This window comes from Salvia hispanica, chromosome 1 (genome assembly GCF_023119035.1).
Source record: "Salvia hispanica cultivar TCC Black 2014 chromosome 1, UniMelb_Shisp_WGS_1.0, whole genome shotgun sequence".
In the NCBI taxonomy this organism is placed as follows: Eukaryota; Viridiplantae; Streptophyta; class Magnoliopsida; order Lamiales; family Lamiaceae; genus Salvia; species Salvia hispanica.
Window position 1 is genome coordinate 13,503,561 of NC_062965.1, and position 20,637 is coordinate 13,524,197.

The 20,637-nt window shown below is 32.8% G+C and overlaps 2 protein-coding genes and 1 long non-coding RNA gene across 3 annotated transcripts; 2 read left to right on the plus strand and 1 right to left on the minus strand.

Annotated features, from left to right (window-relative positions):
- Window positions 1-13,382: 13,382 nt before the first annotated feature.
- On the plus strand, window positions 13,383-14,053 carry LOC125215049 (phytosulfokines 3-like). The gene is made up of 2 exons (XM_048116350.1): window positions 13,383-13,615; window positions 13,703-14,053. Exons 1-2 carry the CDS (start codon window positions 13,508-13,510, stop codon window positions 13,823-13,825), a joined length of 231 nt encoding a protein of 76 aa, XP_047972307.1. The 5' UTR covers window positions 13,383-13,507; the 3' UTR covers window positions 13,826-14,053.
- Window positions 14,054-17,162: 3,109 nt separating this feature from the next.
- Window positions 17,163-19,090, plus strand: LOC125202474. Its single transcript, XR_007173103.1, has 2 exons — window positions 17,163-17,314; window positions 18,709-19,090. It is a non-coding gene; the product is annotated as an uncharacterized LOC125202474 (long non-coding RNA).
- A 220-nt stretch (window positions 19,091-19,310) lies between these two features.
- On the minus strand, window positions 19,311-20,483 carry LOC125187559 (protein PHLOEM PROTEIN 2-LIKE A10-like). The gene has a single exon (XM_048084176.1). It carries the CDS (start codon window positions 20,481-20,483, stop codon window positions 19,311-19,313), a length of 1,173 nt encoding a protein of 390 aa, XP_047940133.1.
- Window positions 20,484-20,637: the final 154 nt, after the last annotated feature.

Genomic DNA, 20,637 nt, shown 5'->3' on the forward strand with positions numbered 1-20,637 from the left:
AAAAAAAATTCTTTTCTTTTATTATTCTATAAATATACTTCATACTCCATTCACCATTTTACACACAACCACTACTCTCATTTCTCTTCCATTCACTACACTCATCTATTCCTTTCTCTCAAATTGTTGAAAAAATGTCCGGCGATGGAAACTCCAGCGGTGGCGGCTCCGGCAGGCGGCGCTCCGGCAGGTTCGACTTGAACTCGTTCGAAGATTGGGCGAGCATGTACAAATTTTTGGGTACTCCCGGTTCGTCGCCGGGCACCCAAGCCTCGACCACTCCGCCGGCGTACCAAACACCACATTTTGATGTGGATGCATACTATCGTCCCTCCCCCCCGAGAGGAACGGGCAATCGCCGAGATTATCCCAAATTCCAGGAGAATTTTTTAGCGCCTGAACGCACTTTGCCCGACTGGCCAATAGGTGGAGGCTCCGGCTCCCGGCGGGATCGGTTCTCAGGCTCGGCGTCAATGCCGAGGAGGAAGAGGTTGTGGGAGACGACACCCGTCATCCATACAGCCAAGACGAGACGTTGGCTCTGTACGACGCTTGGATCGAGCGTCTTGTACGATCTTGTCGTCGGGAATCAACAAACCAACAAGTGTTTTTGGAAAAAAGTCACCGAAGTTTACAACGCACGAAGGCCGAAGAACACCTTTGCCCGCAACGTGAAGATACTCCATGAGTCATTGGGACCGATGCGACAAATATGTCAAAAAATTTTGCGCGATATACGGGGGCGAGAAGAGGCGAATTATCGGAGCGGAGCCAGTGGAGCCGACATTCGAGAGCGGCGTTGCGAGTCTTCAAAGACGACGTCGGTAAAGATTTCAAGTTTGTCGATGTTTGGTCGCAAGTCCACCACCTTGAAAGGTGGGCTGGCGGTGTCGAGTCGGGCTCGAACGCACGAAGCACACGGTGCGTGGCCACTACTCGTCTAGTGATGGCGGGAAAGGCAACACCTCACGTGAGGGCACGACAACCGATGATGCAGGGGGGTCTTCTTCCGGTTCACGACGTCGGCTGCAAGGGACCAAGGCGGCGAAGGCGGCGAGAGGGAGGGGGAGAGGGAGAGGGAGAGGCACGAGCTCGAACACCCTAATGTCCATGTACCTGGTCGCCACGATGGTTGACCTTTCAAAAATGACTCCTGCCCAAGTTTCAGCCCATATGGACGGAATTGAGTTTATGAAAGCTCAACTTGGTATAGGGAATCAATCTAATTTGGGTGCACCGCCGACTTCGGGGGATGATGATTCGTCGGCGGAGTAGTTTTTATAGTTTAATTTAGAGTATTTTAATTATGTATTTTTTTTTTTAGGATTTTAAATTATGTTTTTTTTTGTTTTGTTTTTTTAGGTTTTTAAATTGTAATTTGTATTTTATTTAATGAAGTGTGTTTTTATTAAATGAATTTGTTAGAATTAAAAATAGAAAATGAAATTGAATGAATAGTTAAGAGATGGTTAAGAGATGGAGGGATGCAGGTGCTGTCTCTTAGTTAAGAGATGAGCTGAAAAGTACAGTGGGGCCCATGAATAGTTAAGAGATGAGACGGTTAAGAGACGGATAAAAACAGGGATGCCGATGGCCTAAGATGTTGATGAAATTTACTTTTTACTTTCTTAGATTGTCAGCTCAGCAAATTAAATCAAGTAAAAACACTAGTCATTCCAAAAACACTAGTCCTTCCCAAAAAATACTAGCCACATTATTGAGTGACACGAGATTTTAGGAAGAGTTGTTAGGTGAAAATAAAGTAGAGAGAAAAAAGGTAGTTGAATATTTTAATAAGGAGAGATGATATTATTTCCAAAATTAAAATGTGGTTATCTTGATTGGGACAAAAAAAAAAAATGTGACCATCTTGAATGAGTCGGAGGGAATAGTATTATTGAGCACTTGTTGTGTTCAGCAGGTGCTCGGTATCAAGGTCTTTGCTAAATTACCGAACACTACTTATTGAGCAATAACTAAAATATTAACGAGCAGTCACTGAGTGCTCGGTAAATAAACGATCACATTCATACAACAAAATAAAGACATGTTACCAAGGACAGCTACACATGCATGGGTTCTGTAAGTATTTGAAATTAATAATTTAATAAATAAAAAATTTATAAAATTTCTCTTATTCCATTCAATATGTTCGCCTTTCTTTTTATGTTTGTTTAAACTAGTATATTTCTTTATTATTGTTTAAAATAAAGTATACTCCATCCGTCCATAAAGTAAGAGAGAAGGAGAAAAAATAAGAGAGAAATAGTATTAGTGGAATGATGTGTAGAGTTATTATTTGTTGAAAACTTACCATAAATAACTGTGATCTATTTTTTGGGGAAAACCAAAAAATAGAAATTGTGATCTCTTGTTTGTGGACAGATGAAGTATTTGTTCTTTCTCATTATTAAAATATTCAATTATATTTTTCTTTCTACTTTAACTAAAATGATGTGCCTTTAGAATATGCTGGTCGTTTGTCCTGCTCCATAAATCTATCATGTTTTCTATAGTTTCTCAACGGCCTATAAGGAAATATCATTTTGGTTGGGGTTCTCTACCCCTTAAATTACTTGGGTTTTTTTTACGATGAAGTACAATTCAACTGATAAACGTTTCTCCTTCATTCAATAAATTGAGATTTGAGTCATCACGATAGATAGAGAACCAACCATTATTAATTCTTTTAAAAAATGAAAAAAAATGAATTTCTTTAGTTGTTGTCAATACTTGTTACTTTATAAAAATAAATGTTAGTAGATCGTTCAAATTATAAATTAGCACTAGTAAGATAGACTCTATTTACCTTTATCTTTCTTTGTCATTTGAACACACCATTCCCTCAAAATTCTTATATTTTGTGAATCAATTAGTCTTTTAGAGTTGGAGCACGTCGTGCCAAATTAATGTGCCGAACTATCTAGTTTGTCTAATGTATCTAAATTCTAATGGCCTCTTATCAACAATTGCAACAACAAAAAAAGACTGGATCATCATTGTAGAGTAGGGGCATAATCAAGAAAGTTTGCTAGACATAATGTTTTTGATTTGAAAGTTACTGTAATTAAAAACGTGGAAGTGACTCTATCCATATATTCATATAGTATATGATTGGTCACGAATATTAAAGGCATTTTGAGTCATTCAAGTACACTAACTTCAAACCCTATTTAAAGTCTCGTAAGATCAATTAATTTGATTACTCAAACTCAAGTTATTTCAAGAGTAGGAACTATATTAGGCCTTCATCACATAATCACATTATATTCTATTTTTAAATTAGAATGAAAATAAGTTAAACTATGTTGATACAGCGTGCGTGGCATGGATGGTTTGCATGGTTGATAAAACATACTAGTACAACATAGTAGAATTTTATAATGATATCAAGCACACAAAATTCTCAACTTCCGATGTTCTTGTATCCCAAATTTCCAGTTTATACATAAAACCCCAATTAAGAAAAATATATATAAAAAAATCATAGGTTAAATGATCCTTTCATTCTGTTTTTTTGTTGTATAGCTTTGTTTTGTCTTGCTTTCTTTTGCATATTTTGTTTGCCATTTTCCTTCTTATCATGCATTTGCTTATTTATATGGTGAGACATTCTGGTTGTATATCTTATCTTGTTATTATCTTGTTAGGATGAGTATGTATAGCTGCTAGTAGCATATCCAAATTTTTTTGATTGTTTTGTTTTGCTTTCGTTTGCTTATTTCATTTGTTGTTGCCTTCTTGTCTCTGTATGCTTATTTATATGGGATGCGTTTTGCAACATCATTAGAGTGATTTTCAGCATAAAAATAAAAATGAGTTTTGGAGTATAATTGAAGTTGATCTTAGTTGTGACTCTTGCTTACCTATGATTATATATAGTTCGGACAGGGCACTTCTATGAGTCCCGCGCACAACGTGCTCGGGTCAGATTATCCTGGACTCGAGTTTGACTCGTCCAAATTAGGCCTAATTCCCAATTCATATTAATAATGATTTTTATTTGTAATAAGAATAAAATCACTTTTTATTACAAAAATAATTATAATTTAATGTACATTTTTTGTAAACAACAACAAAAGTTCCTGATTCGAGAAACTTCACTCAAAGTATTTGTCCGAAACAGATAAGAGGAAGACTATTAATATCAGGACTTTTACTAGCTTCAAATAGTACTTCAGGCCGTCATGTTTGAACATCAATAAATATGGATCGATTTTTCCAAAAAGTAATTATATTAATCGTTGAACAACAAAATACTAATTGTAGCAAATTAGGAACATGGGCGGCACAAACAAATCAGTATGTTCGGACCACATTTCTCACATGGAAAAGAAACAGCACTTCACCTTTTCTCCTTTTTTCTCGCCTTACTTTAAAAAAAGCCCCCAATTAAAAAAAATCAGAATTAAGAAATAACTTTACAAAATTTCTCAAGTTGCAAATTGATCATGTTAGATTTTTCCTACTTCATTTATAGCTATACATTAACCTAGCTATAAGTTATCGAAAAATTGACTAAATTAAATAAACAACATGATATTTATATGGAGCCAATAATTTGGCTTTAATAATTTATTACCGAAATAAAAAGATAGAACTTTCACTTGGCCGGAGAAGTGACGTCATCGGCAGCGATCAACGGCGGAGAGTCGTCGAAATCATCTTTGGTGGAAATATTGATGCAAGAGCACCGCTCCAATGAGGCAAAGAATGCAGCCGTGAAGCCGCCCAAAAACCAGGCCGCCACGCCGTCGAATTTCTTGTGCACCGCCGCGCCAGTGGTGGTGGTCGGCAATGGTTTCGCCGCCTCGATCCAACGGTCTGTGCAGTAGCAAGATTTCATGTTGCAAGTTGGAGCGATTGTATTTTCTGCCATATAAAAATTTCGATTATCCTAGGAAAGAACGTTGGGGTTTTGTTCTTTTTTTCTTGTTTCTAATTGAGCTCATTTATTCTTGTATTTGTATTGTTGAATCCTCATTATAGTTGGCATGCCATGGTAATTATAATTAATGAATAATAATTCAGGCCTATGCTAATCCTAATCGATTTTCTTGCGGGGAAAGCGTAATGATGCACATATGCATGCTAGGTTCTTGAGCACGAATAATAGCTTGTTTGTCTTTATATATTTGTGTGGATCCCAAAAAATTGTTAAAATTAAAAGCAAAGCGAATTGAATTATCTGAACTGAATCTGGAAAAATTGAAATCCAACTACGATAGATGATCTGAACCGAAAACCCAAAATTACACTAATATATCCAAATTACAAAAATTGAACCCGAAAAATCAAAAGTGCACAAATATATCCCAAAAAACAAAAATAATAAATTAAATTCTATAACTAAAATGAAAATATAGTACTATCGTATCAATCAATTAATATATATAAACAATTATTATAATCTTTATAAAATCTAAGTATCATATTAATTCACATAAATCCATACAAATAGAGTTTATTTTTGGTATAATTATAATATATTAAATATATATATACAATTTTTGGTTATTTACACATGAACCAAAACAAAAAAACTATAACATTTATTAAAAATTTGAATTAAACCGAACCAAATTTTAAATTGTCAATATGACTCTAGTCTAGATCATATTCAGTTTTTGGGTATTTCGTTCATACCTAGATAGGTGCTTTGATGTCACATATAAGATACTCTTGTCCACTAATAATATTCCAAAATTCTTTGAAGTTGTATCATGTTATAATGTACTATATAAAATAAAAATGCCTAAAAGTTACATGTGAGACCCTTTTAACTTACATATCTATACCCCTCATGAATTTGAAAATTAAAGTGACTAACTTATTTTAATTTGAAACGTGCAACTCTATAAGCATGTTTATAAATCAAGCACAACAGTATTTCATCTTCTGAAGCTGCAAGTGCTATTTTGTTCCATGGGTAAAAAAACTATTTTACCCTTCTGAACTTAATTGGTCATATATTGAGTGGTTGAAATATATTATATCTTCCTTTTTTTCTCAATCCTCTCCGCCCACTACCCGATTTACTATTTCATGTATTGTGCGAATCACCATTTGTATACACTTTACCTTGGTTGTAATGTTTATATGCCAAAAGTGGTAAATAAAGCTGTGTATTTGGCAAGAATAAGGATATTATAGTTGCTTGGTAAAAGAGCAAAGAACTAATAAAATAAGGTAAGAAGCCTAGAAGAAGGAAGGACTAATTCTAATTAATTAGTAGGTAACTAAATTAGGTTTAGGTGTCAATGGGATCCAAGAAGATATCCAACCGACAACCGATCCTTTACCTAAAAACTAATCAAGGAATAAGGATGGTTACTTATCACACATCCCTAATGCTATTGCATTTTTATACATGTGACAATGCATATTTTGGTGTCGACTTGCTTATGTAGTCCCAAACTTTCAACTATGGTAATTAAAATTCAAATTTGCAACAATCTCTTTTAATTTTTAGCATGTTTATAGAGCTCAGATTTAGATACTCATATATGAATATGATGTTAAAATTTCAAAATTTATCGACAGCTATTCAGAGTTCAGACTGACTAAGATGTCTTTTTTAGAAACTTACTGGAGTACTATATTAATCTCAAAAAGGATTGTTTGAATTCTCATACAGATCGAGAGGCCCACTTTATATGGCCCATCAAAAAAATGGGCCATGTAACAATCAGTATCAAATTCGTGGAACATGTAAAGAATTGTAATTCAAGTAAACAAATCAATTTTAAGTTACTATCATATCACATTAGTAAATAGGTCCATATAATGATATAATAGTTGATTTGAATGAGAAGGAAATTAAGGATACATATTGTTCACATTTCTCTAATAGTCTCTCCGACCTAAATGCTGTTAAAGTTACCAATTGCAAATTGAATTAAAGTTGACATGCTAAATTTATACCTAAATAATTGAAAAATACAATTTTTCCTTAATTTTAAAAATCATACTATTACAACGAAAACATACAATTATTAATTAAATCAAAATTACATGATTAACATAATAAAAAACTACAGTCGATTTTTCATTTGCAATGTATTTCCGATAGTACCAAGTTCATTATTGTAGACTCTGTATAAAGAATATCACAACACACCCTCAATTGCTATTTCATGAGTGTTGTTTGACATTACCTATATGGCTATAACCCTATCTAATTAATTCTACATTTTCCAATTACATCTAAAATTGCCAAGTGTCTAGAGTTAATTTATAAATTCAACCCAAAGTATTTTTTTTCTTGTGCACAAAGTTTTATATACCATTTTCTTAGAACCGAAAATAAAAAGAAAGTGGACGATGCAATTATTTATTATGAGCCTCAATCTTGGACTTCGATTTTTTGTGAGATTCTTCAATCAATCATATCTATATAATGCATTTCACACATAGGGGCCACTTTATGCCGTGCTTTCTTTTCAAAAGACTAAGAAATTCAACAAATGCTCCAACATGTGAAAAATCTGATCAATTAATCTCTCTATTTGATTATCTTCAATCATTCAAAGATTATGATTGTAAATTTGTTTGTTGTTTTAGGTACTGCTCCACAAATTGAGATTAGTACCACCACTAAGTTCTACATAAATTGGAATCAATTTCAATGATTACTATTCCAATTCTGATTTAATAATCACAACAATTACCCCACCATCAGTCCATCACCATGTACTCTTTAACTAATAAACCAGTTTCCATTCAAAAAGAAAGAAAGACTTTTTTAGGAACAAGATAAGTATACATATTTTTCTTGATGGGTCCTGAGAGATAGATGCTAATTAACTGTATCTATATTTATCATTGAGTATCTAGTGTTACAGTGTAGGAAAGAATTTTAGTAGATTGTAGAAATTTGTGGCATATACTTTTTTTCCAAAAGATGTTGATATCCTGAATAATTATTACACACAGGTACCAAAGTCAAATAATCTGAATAGAGATGTTGTATTTCTAGATTGCTTGGACTCATTTTCCGAATGGAGACATGCGCAATTTTCTGAAGTATTTCTGGATTATTAGATGGAAACAAATAAATCGGCCTATTTAATTTACAAATATTTATTGGATAAATGCTACAGAAATTAATTAAGTAGGAAACGTCATACTCATATGTGCAATTCTAGATGTTAGGACCGAGTAAAATTAATTAAAACCTATACATATATTTAATTTTCAAAGACGGCGATGAATGGAATTTATGACAATTGATTGAAAAATGAAATATTAGTACTATTAGACACCTTTAGTAATGCGGCCACACTTTAGTTTCATAAAGTTTAATCACATGCATAAAATTCGTTCTTTAATGTATTAAATATCGTCATGCCCATAATTTGTTAGAAGTTGATGAACCTTTTGAAAATTTAAACAGGTATGAATTTATGATACATCAAAATCTCAAATTTGTGAAATTGTCCATAGTACGTATAACCATGCTGCAACGCAAGAAATTTTAAAATAAAAGTTGACAATCGGCAATATAATATTGAGGTCGGGACATAATCGAAAAACCAACTCATGTATTCATATGGTTTACATAAAAGTGACATTCTTGATTGTTTGTATGCGTAATGTGTGGTGCTACGTGTTTTTAATTTTTGTTTGTTCGTACTATTTTACTTGGTTGGATTTTGTACTTCTTTGTTTACCGTCTTTTAAATGGTTTGAGCATGTAATTTTACGGAAAAAAATAGTAATCTGAGATATGTAAGGCAGGTGTACAATCAAATACACTAGGTTATTAACTTGGTTATTCACATATATATATTTTTTGTTTTAAAATAAACAAGGATTTTAACATAATTATATTAGAGCATGCACATCGGTGCTCTTAGCCAAGAGCAGGCGCCATGCCGTTGGCACGATGGGTACCCTGCTCACAGCTGTGCTCTTGCCAACGGAACGGCCCTGCTCTTAGCTAAGAGCACGAGCAGCGACGTGACATGCTCTGATTGGCAGTTGGTTTATCTTTTAATTATTTATTTTATAATTCAAAAAAATATGAAAAAATCAGATTTAATAAAAAAATATTTTTCCACTTCCCAATAAAATATATTCATTTTGTCCACACTTTTAATTTATTTTTTCATTATTTTTATCCCAAAATTCACACTTTCATCTATAAATACCTCCATTTCAACACAAAAAATCACACTGCACCAAACAACTCTCTCAACCTCAATTTTTAGGATTTTAATTATGTAATTTTTAATTTTTAGGATTTTAATTATGTAAATTTTAAAATTTTAATAATTTGTAATAGTATTTTGGATATTTTTAATGCATTTTAATATTGTGGAAATGTTTTTAGCAATTGAGTATTTAAATTGAATAATAGAATGGTGGGGACCCTTGAGCATGCTCTTGCAGAAGAACATGGATGCGGTTGTTGTGCTCTTGCGGAAGATCAAGGAGTAAAAGTGGATCCCACTTTCATGCATGGGTGTGGATGCTCTTAAACACAAGCTATTAATTTTTTAACAATAATGTGATTTTCATACATATGTATTGAAAATGAACAATCAACGCAATTTTTTCCTGCCTTGAATTTAAAGGCAATAATAATTTCATACGGAGCTAGTCATGCCATGAATTCGTTATGTGATTAAAACTTTAACTTTATGACTATTTATCATACTCCTATTTTTTATCTTTCATGCATTCCATTTGTAACACCGCGCGCGCGAGGTATTTTAATTTAAATTTTTATTTCTTATTTAAATTTTTATATAAAGATATAAAATCAACATTTTAAGTAAATATAAATAAAATATTGTAAAAAGACATTTTTAAATAAGAAACAAAAATTTAAGAATAGTTTTTCATAATTTAAACTTTAATATTTTCTTTAGAATAAATAAGATTTTCACACATTTTTTTTAAAATAAAACTTTAGATAAATGCAAAAGCCTTATAGTTACTTTAGGACTTTTATTAAGATAAAATGCTATTTTAAAAACCAAATAAAACTTGTTTTAAAAGCAAATGAGACTTTAAGAAAAATTTTATATTATCTAAAATAAAAATTGTTATTTGATTTTTTAAATTAAATGTATTATGATAATATATTCATAAATTTTGTGAAGACATAAAAAAATTAATTTTTGTTAAAAATCTCATTTTTTTGTAAATAAAAATCTAATTTCATTTGATAAAATTTTAATACTATAAAACTAAAATCATAAATCAAGAAAAAAAAGACATGACAAACACAAAGAAAAAGAATAAAAGATGATTCATTTCAGAAGAGTGGACTTATTGTTTTTTACTATGACCAAATTCATTGAGATCACAAAAAGCTGGTTTCTTTAATCAGAGAGATCGTTATTTCTCGCTTTTGAAGCCGAAAGGATTATCTACAGATCTCTTCTTTTGACTCCATGTAAATCCAATGCCTATTCTTGACTACAAAAGATCCCATTTCGTAAGTTTTATTTAAATATTTAATTTATATAATCAAACATGGATATTAATTTTTGCTAATTTAATCAACTATACGGTGTATTTTATTCATCATCGTGCTGGTGGTTATGTGTGTTATGTTTATTTTATTAAGAATGCACGGTGATCAATGGGTCTTAGTCAACTTATCTGATTAATTAAAGCTTGTATTGCAACTAATAGTAATAACTAATCCATTCATTGTATTTGGGCTTTATTGCCCATTTTCGCATGCGTTGTTATTGATTTTGTTTACCTTTTATGTTTATGGATAGATTTGTTTGTTTAATTAGAATAGTCGTTGACTGTCATCTTATGCCGACGTATATGGATGTAGCCAAATGGAAAAGTGTTGCACTTGCATGCTTGGATTTAATTATGATTATTTTTAGGCAATAGTAAAATATAATTGAGTTGATATTTGTAGTCTGCAATAAAATCTTTCGAATGCTACATTTGACAGCCCATGCCCATTTTGTAAAGTAATAGGAGTAATTTGTTTGTGAAGATGAAATGATGACTCAATTAGTCGGATGATTATTTATATAATAGGTTAGATGATTGAATCAATAAAGAGTATGAGGAATAATTATTGGTTATTTTTTAAAAAAATAATAATATCCACATCACAGGGGACATTTTGTTAATAGTCGACATCTGAAAAAGAGTTCTTAAAAATGCAACTTATTCTCGGAAATAAGGGTTACACATATGGTTGCTCTTCATGTTCCCACTAGAAGTTTATGACATGTGATATGATATTCATTCAAAAAAACAAAAGAAAAAAAATAAAAATTGTGAAATGTACGCGTGCATGAATGTATAGTTATGAAATTATGATTTAATATTGGAACAAAAAAAACAAAAATAAATATGTGAGATATGTTATAAATGGCCTGAGTTGATATTTACCAAACAATATATAACATATAAAAACCAAGACTAACATGATCTTGTTATTAAGTTTTCGGCTATCTTTCTCGCTTATCTTGGGTTTATTTTAACAATGCTACCAAACAAACCACTACTTTTGACATTTTTTTATTGAAAAATTATGATTATTTTCTATTCATTGCAATTATGACTAGCGATAATTAATCACAATAATGCTAACATGTAATTGATGCTTACATCATTAAAAATTTAGCCGTGACGACCAGTTTAATTAGTCTGAGTTTATACCTAACCAATAAGTAGTGGACAAACAGAAAAGAGAGAGGAGAATAATGTATACTACCATTTTATCACATGCCAATAAAATGGTCGACTTCCTAACAACCCACTAAATTTCTTCTCGATTTTGGTCATTAAGCATTTTGCTTGACTGGCGCCATACTATCTAAATTCAACTGACAAAAAGTTGAGACACCAAAAAAAATCCTATAAAAAACTATTATGTCTTCAAAGAATCTGATATACTACCATATATTTTCATTTGACTTTATAATAGTAGTACTAGTTTGATTACTGATCGAGATTATTAATCTCTGTAATGTTATTCAAGTTGATGTCATCAAGTTGTTAAGCGATTAAAAAGTGGCCAAGTTGATTAATTATTTGTCCTTTGGGGATAAATGTTGTACCATGAACAGTTGACCTTTGAACATTCCTTTTATTTTAGAAATTTTTAATCACCAAGTGGATTAAATTCCGTATATTAAGGTCAACACGTCTTCCCCAAATTCTTCAATTAAAACGGCTATATGTCATCACACTTTATATACTCACATTCTATTTTCATTCTATAAATCATAACCATATACTACTAGCATAACGTCAAAGCACTTCTAGAATGCTCTACCCATATTTTTTTGTGCTATATTTAACGCATAATTTAACTCTCAACCGTCTCAAAAAATTTACAGAGGCTATATTTGGAAGAATAAATTGATCGTATAAGTATTTATTTGCAAGTAAATATGTAGTACGTTGAAATATCTATGTGAAAGTGACCATATAATGTAAATATGATATTTTCTCCATGCACATAATGCTGAGTCAGCAAAGAGTTGCATGAAACTGGAATCATATAATAATAATAATAATAATAATAATAATAATAATAATAATAATAATAATAATAATATCACAACCATGGAGTAATTCATATGCATTGGAACCGCATTGGGAGCTCTAAAAAAAAGTACTCCACTTATTTATTTAGCATTTTAGATCATAAATTAAAAGTCGGTATTCGAATTTCACTATCCCAACAGGGTCCATCATCGACAACTTTAGCAATATTAGAAGTTGAACTGAAGAGTAAAGTGCTTGATTGCTTTTGATCTAATATGTTATCCTTGGAGTGATGTGCTGCTCCTATCTTTTAGATTTTTATGTTTATTTAGTTTTTAATTTATGAGCTAGATCTAACTATTTTTTTATTTTACTTTCACTGTTTATATATTGGGCATTTTGTCACGAAGCTGTTACCTTATGACTTTCACTCACTAGTCACCAAGGTGGTGGTTTGCGACATTTTAATTACAGAAAAGATAATGTAAAATTTAAAGTGAGTGTAAACCTAGCTTTTGGGTAAAAGCTCCGACTAAGCACATCTAGAACAACCAAAAATAAGATAGACATTACTTCTGGTTTATAAATTCGAAAATGAAATTAATATAGTATTAATTCACTCATCGTCAACGCTGTGTTTTTCACTCCCATTACTTTTTGCTGCCCAAGAGAAAGTCAGAAATACATTAAATTCTGACTAATTAAATATATGATATATGTATCTCGCAATAATTGCGTATATTCAACCGAAACCTATAGTTGGAGGTATTGGACCTTTCTCCTGTGGTCACCATAAACACTACCATAAATTCCACATTTAATATTTAATTTTTTAAATTCTACAAACTTTTATTTAAGGATGTGAATCTTTCTCCCCACCAATCAATCAGATATAAAGTCTCCATTTTATCTCCTCTGAGTTCACACTCAATTTCCTATATATAAATAGCACACCATTTCATTATTATCTTCATCTCCAACACTCTCAACAGCATACACCAGCAACCAAACAGAGCCTTACACAGAAATGGCTAGAGCCAGTACGTTTTTCGTTGTGCTCCTCCTCCTCTTCTCTCTCTCCTCTGCTGCTCGCCGCACTCCCACCGCTAACGAGAGCGTGGATGCCACAGATAAGGTCTGTCGTTAGCAAAAATTTTCTTCTTCTTCTTTGTTGTATATATTGTTTGAAATTGTTTATTTATTTATTTATTTTGTTGAACAGGTTGTGACAGAGGGAACACAGGTGGAAGATAGCTGCAATGGAATCACTGAAGATGAGTGTTTGATGAGAAGAACCCTCATCGCCCATACTGATTATATCTATACTCAGCAACATAATCCTTAGACAAAATATTTATCACTTTCTTTTATCTTTTTCTTGTCATTTAAATTTAAATTATATATGTAAGCTTGTGATTATATATGTTCAGAACATGATAGAAGCTTCTATTAGACTGTATTTGATGGTTAACCGATGAACTTATATTACCACTCCATGTGTCCATCCTATGTTAGATGATACTTGGGTTTTTTTTAAATTTTATTTACTATTTTATGAAGTAATCCTTATTTATGCTCTTGTTTATTGTATTTATTTTGAGTATATAGCTCGATTTTGACATACAGAAAATAATTTTTTTAATTCTATAAATATATGTAAATTGAATTAGTACCCCAATTCAAAGATAAATACTCAGTCCCTTCTAAGGTAGTTGAGTCATTTTATTTTCTGCAATAGAGATAATGTAGATAAGACTCTTATTTACTTTATTTTGTCACTTACTTTACTTTATTTTTATTTATTATAATTTTTTTAAAACGATAACATAAAATGAAATGACTTTACTTTAATACTTGACAAAATAGAATACTTAAGTAACGATAATTTTGAAAAATTCAGAACCATACATCGGTAATCAGCTCTTCGAGCCCATCAATATCTCCACCACTTTGCTTTTCTCTTTTCCAAGGCAAATATAGTAGTAGGCGGGGTGAAAAATGAAAATACATTAATACCAACATAACAAAGATAAGAGTAGGATATAAATGCAAAAACTTTTGGGAATGAAGACATATTTATGATTTAAAAGGTATATATAAACAAAATAAGTAATACTAACTTTTAGCATATTCTCATAAATTGAGAAAGAAAATATTTTGTGGTCACCCATAATATTATGTTTCATTAGAGAAATGTATCGCGGCCCCATATTAATTGATTAGGTCTCAAAAATTGCCATGCAACCGCATGAAAAATTAGTATATTAAGATGATTCGTGGGCGACAACAAATTATTATACTTGCGTATGTAAAATTTATATATGTGACGAAATATTAGGTTTATGACGTTAGAAACTTGACCAAGATGGCCCAACACATCCATTCATATCAAATTATCAATGATTCCCAATCTAATATGCCCTCAATAGCAAGACATGCACAATATATATTAAATAATTTATTTTATTAGTGATAATGTATAAATATGATGTAATGTAGTATAGTAATTAAAAAGTTTCTCCATGGAAAAAGTAGAGTGTGTATTAAATTAGGGCAAAGGAAAACTGTAAAATTAATTACTATGAAAAATAGGAATTGGATTGAGCTTTGAAGAGGGCAGTTGGCAGTTGAGGTTTCATTATTATTTGTTGTTGCGATGAGCATTCAACACCTATCATATTTCTGCATTTTCGGCCACATCCCACATCTAATTACCTCATTTCTTTCTTTGGCATGGCCCAAAGCGTTACACATCTCTAAATACTTCTTTCCATCAATTTTCATTCTTAAATACCTTTAACATTAAATACGGTTTTCCATTCTTGAATGTGTAACGTTTTCACTTTTTGAAATGAATGGGAGATAAAGTAGAAGATTCTCGTTGAATCACTTATTATAATAAAAATGGGACCTATAAATTGATAACAAGATAATATCTAGGTGAATTTTCTTGGCATAATGTATATCAACATCATCGAAGTAGTTCTCGTAGACCAGCTCACCAAATACCAACAAAGTGTTTGGAAAATGTCACTACCATAAAACTGTACTACGTGAATATGTGGTGAGTGATGATTTTATAATTAAAAGATTGTATGTTGAGAGTAATTTCCAATATATAGAAGTTCTATGGCTCATTAAAAATATAGACTAAACTCCAAAATAGGTACTTTACATCTCCCTAAAAAAATATTACTCCTGATTTAACACTTTAAATGTGTTATCTTTTGGTCAAACAATATATTTTGGTTCATATAACAAACAATCTGTCAAAAATTAAGGATCAACTGCGCTTTGACCTAATTAGTTGCTCAAAATACAAGAATATTAACGGTCACAATAACTTTTTGATGGGTATTATGTTGGGGACTAAAATGTTACCTAGACATTATGCCATTTGTAGTGGCATGGCATAAATAGAATATTCAAGACTGGTTAATGAATGATTATGAAGGATGACAAAGAGTGTGAAAATGCCTCCACCAACTAGATTCTGGTCAATTTGTATATTAAAACTCCATTAGTCTCGTTTACTTAAACAAAATGAATAAGTGTAATACTACGGTGTTGAAACGGGTCAAAATCGTTACATGTTTTTCAAGTGTCTATTTTTATTTGTCGTTTCGTGTGGAAAGATGTAGAAAAATGAATTGTTGCTTCATGTGATCGGTTTGGTAGCTTAAGAATAATTGTCCTTTATAATGTTTTTCCATTAATTTTCTGTTTATATTTTGACTATTAACAGTTAAATTTGGAATGATATAGCAGGGGCATCAATAGCTATAGTGATGTTTGATAATAATAAGATACAACGTACTCGGGTATCCGCGGGTATCCAATTTGACAGGCCTATTACTCCTTATGTCTCATTTGAAATGCAACGTTTTCCTTTTTTATTTATCCCATTAAAAATAAAATATTTCTAAAAATAGAAACAATACTCTCTCTACTTTTTCTTTTCTCTTACTTTACTCTTTCTTCATTAACTCACAAAACAACACTACATAAAATCTCGTACCGAAAAACAAATATCGCATATTTAATGGGACGGAGGGAGTATATAAGATAAACTAAAATAAATATTATCTAAATTTAAATTAGTCACAAGATCGTGGAGGTGATATGGTTAATCATGAGATGTAATGTAAGTTTGGCATTATTACGTAACGGGCCAAGATTCTTTATCATGGATCGTTTTGAAAAAAAAGACCAAACAAGAGATAAAATTAGACATGATCTTTAGTTACAAGTAAACATGGCAGCTGGACCTTCATTTTCAACTTTCAAGTAAATGATAAAATTAGACATGATAAAATCAGGCCTCATTCCATCCATATCTCAAAATTTTAATTTCTTCATTCCTTTCTAATTTTATATATTTAAAATTTAAATATTTGTAAACTCAAAATAAATGACTAAAGTTCTCATAATTAAATTCCCACTCAGGAAATATTCAAATTACATATTTGTAATGGTATGTTACTGAATTAGCACTATATCACATAGTATATGATATATGTGTTTTAAATTGATGATAAAATTAGTGATGTGCTAAATATGTTGTGAAAATGTAAAAATGATAATCTTTCATTCAAATGATTACATACTCACAGAGCCTAAGCCCGTTTAAATAGTGCTGGTTTTATTTGGGCTTTTTTCAGTTTAGAAAGCCCAATAAAAAGCTCGTTCGTGAGATCGTGAAAAACTGAAAATGGGAGAAGAGACGATGAATACGCATTAACACTAGTCACTAGGGTTCAAGCGTTCCTCATAATTGAAACAAAATGTTCAGAAGAAGGTTTCTCTCATTTCCTCTGGTTATTGGTGCTGCCGTGTAAGCTTATTTTTACTTTCTCTTTCCTTTTTATTTTTAATTCTTCTATATTCGTCTTCTCCATTGATTTATTGCTATTCGCCTGTTTCTGTCTGAAGTTGATCGTACTCTGTTTAAATTATCGTAGCATATCCTGCAATGGCGGTAGGATAGATTTTCTATTTTTCTCAATCGTGTCGAATTTCCTCAAGTTTCTGGATATTGACTTTATTGTTTCTATATGTATCACTAATTGATAAGGCAACGGTAAATTGATTGTTGAGATTAATATGAATCAAATTGTTACCTACTGGCTGTTTTGTTATGTTGGTGAGACTAGTCATGAATTCGCTTGAGTTCTTTGTCTTAAGCCCCAATTGTAAGGCGATATCTGTTGATTGATCACACAATAATTCCAAAGAGCTCATCATGTCATGTTTTGCCTAGAAGCTAGATCTTTCACTTATATATGTTGACAAGTTTAATCAATGTACAAAGATATCCATAGTTCACAAACCATGAAAGTTGATTAATGATAATAATGAAGTACTTTGTTCAACTTTCAACTTTCAACTTTCAAATGATCTGCTAGATTTTTTTCCTTCAAATTTTAAGTACTTTTCTATCCAGTGTCTGTTTCGACAGTATTGGATGCATATGGTAGTTCATAGTTGTGACTTGTGAGCGAGCATTGTAGTATAACTAAAGGGCATTAGTTTAGGGGTGGTAGCTTACGGGTGTCGTTCGGTTGCTACTTGCTTTAACTCATTATCATATGATTATCCAACTAGGATTAAGTTGTGAGATTATTTTAGTTGGAGGGTGTGACTATGACTCGTTATCATATGATTATCTATCTAGGATTAAGTTGTGAGATTCAATCTTATGAACCAAACACAATATATATTCAATTATGAGATATAATCTTGCAAACCAAACAACCCTATGTAGATAAACATAAAATTGGTTAATCCACTATATACTTCGATGGATTCAATTACCTTGTACTTGTTTGATTATGGAATCCTGATTGTTAAAAATATAATTATAAACCGATGTGGACACCTTGCGTGGTGGACAACGTGCTGCATATTCTTTCAACGCACATGCTATTGTCTGAATCGAATTTAAAAAGAAAGCATACAAAGGATACTGATGCAGCAATATTTGATGGTTATGTGTCTTAAAGATCTAATCTTTTAGAAAAATGTGATTATGTAATATATGTGATGCAGCAATATTTGATGGAGAGATGATTGTGAATAACTTCATTTCTAGTTGTGGAAGTATGATGCAATTTTACTGTGTTGTGTATGAAGCATGACTAGCACATCCTAAGGTATGCATTAGCATTATCTGATGAGATGATTTATCAAGATCGCTTTTTGTTAAATGTTTTCCCTTGCAATTTACAGGATTGGAGTTGTGTCTGGGAAAGCCATATTTGGGCCACCTCTTGAAGAGTACTGGAAAAAGAAACTGGAGGAAGAAGCAGCAGCAAAAGAGAAAGAAGCCAACTCTGGTTAAATGTTTTAAGAAGCTAGGAAGAGTCATTTAATACCGGCCTCGATTCACCAAGTAAGGAATGCCTGCCCATTTTAAGGTGGCGAACGTGCTCTATCAAACAGAGCAACCACTGCTTGTTTTTGTAACTGCACGCAATCAATTGTTCACTAAAGGGAACACGATACAGTATTTTTGTTAACTGCATAAAATTATATTCATTTGTTCAATGTTATTTGGAACCATCCAAATTACATCTCTGCTGTATGCAAATAAAAGTTGGCCAATTTGATATGCTCCCTTTTTACTTCATATGATTGTTGTTGTTATCTGTGATTAATTTGTCCAGGAATTGTAGAATGAAGTCATTCCCCCTTTTTCCTAGTATAAATGGAAAACTTCAGACAGAGATAGGTGAAAAAATGAATCACATTCCTAATCAATTAAAACATTATATAGGGATGGATTCTTACAATAAATATGAAGCTACAGAACAAATTTTGGCAAATATTAATCATGTATAAGGCGTCAAAATCCAAGGGCTGTTCACAATGTTGAAGCACAAGGTAAGACACAGAGCAGTCATTGCAGAAGATCTCCCACTCGCATACCGGATCGCTTCCACTCCCTTCTCCACCACCTCCTGCTGAACAACGTCCACGCTCGTCTTCACACCCTCCGCCACCTTCTCCAACACGACCTCCACAAACGACCTCACCCCCTCAAATGTTGCCACCCCCGTTACATCCAGAACAAGTCTCCTATTGCCAGGCACGCGCATTGCCCTCATCCATCCACTCTCCCTATTCCTCTCCGCAGCTCTCCTCACCTGCTTCGCTCTCAATCCACCCTTCTCGTCTCCACCAAAACCATCGAAATGCACCTTGGAAGCAGCACTAGAGTTCGCTCTCCAAATGTGGTAAGATGTCCGGATGCAGGTATCTACCGCATTACTACAAAGGTACCCTATCATCTCTTTCACCCTGGCTTCGTGCTTAGGGTTAGTCAAGCCCGTGAAGAACTCCTCGTACGCGTTGACATCCATCGTCTTCTCCAGGTAAACGGTCAAGCCTGTGCTCACAAACTGCTGGATCATGTCACCGACTAGCGCCCTGCATTTCTCCTCGCATACTAGCTCGATCCACCACGGAACAGAGGAGGCATCTCCATCACATCCTCCTCCTCGTTGCCATTCCGAATATAGTGTCATCACCGTGTTCCTAGCGAAGCTTCCAGCCACTGCAGACGCGAAACCGGCCCCTGCATCGGAGAATAACTTGTCCATGACCCTGTCTATGAAACCATGATCATCGCTGCCGCCTTTAGCCGTCGACTGGTGGCTATAGGCACTCAAGATTCCGACAGCCGTGGCCCTTGTCATCCTAGTTACTGTGTCGGAGACTTCATTAGAATTTGCTATTTTTGAGAGCTGCTTCAGACTCTGAGGGATTTGATCGGAATCCGAGGCGAGAAACTGCTTGAGATCTTTGGACAGAATCCCAATTGCGTCGGCGGAATCAGAGACCATTTCAGCTACGGAAAGGAATGCTGCCAAGAATTTGGACAGACTTTGCCTTCTCTTGTAGAGGTTGTAGGCGCCGTAGCACGTGAGTCCGGTAAGAAATACCCATTTTCTCCTCTTCTTTGCGTACTCTATTATGCCTTTCTGTAACAGCTCTAAATCCATCAGTCAGCTCTAAAAGAGTAGAGATTCAAGTACAATCAAATTGTGTAGAGATTGATTGAAATCAGGATTGGCAAGCGATGGAGATTCAACGGTGGAGTAGGGATGAATGAAGAGAGGGTGAAAATGGATATGGATGATTGGAAATTAAGAGTGA

Coding starts and splice junctions, on each gene's coding strand:
- LOC125215049 (XM_048116350.1), top strand. CDS start 13,508: ATGGCTAGAGCCAGTACGTTTTTCGTTGTGCTCCTCCTCCTCTTCTCT. Junction 13,616..13,702: donor GCGTGGATGCCACAGATAAG/GTCTGTCGTTAG, acceptor TTTGTTGAACAG/GTTGTGACAGAGGGAACACA.
- LOC125187559 (XM_048084176.1), bottom strand. CDS start 20,483: ATGGATTTAGAGCTGTTACAGAAAGGCATAATAGAGTACGCAAAGAAG.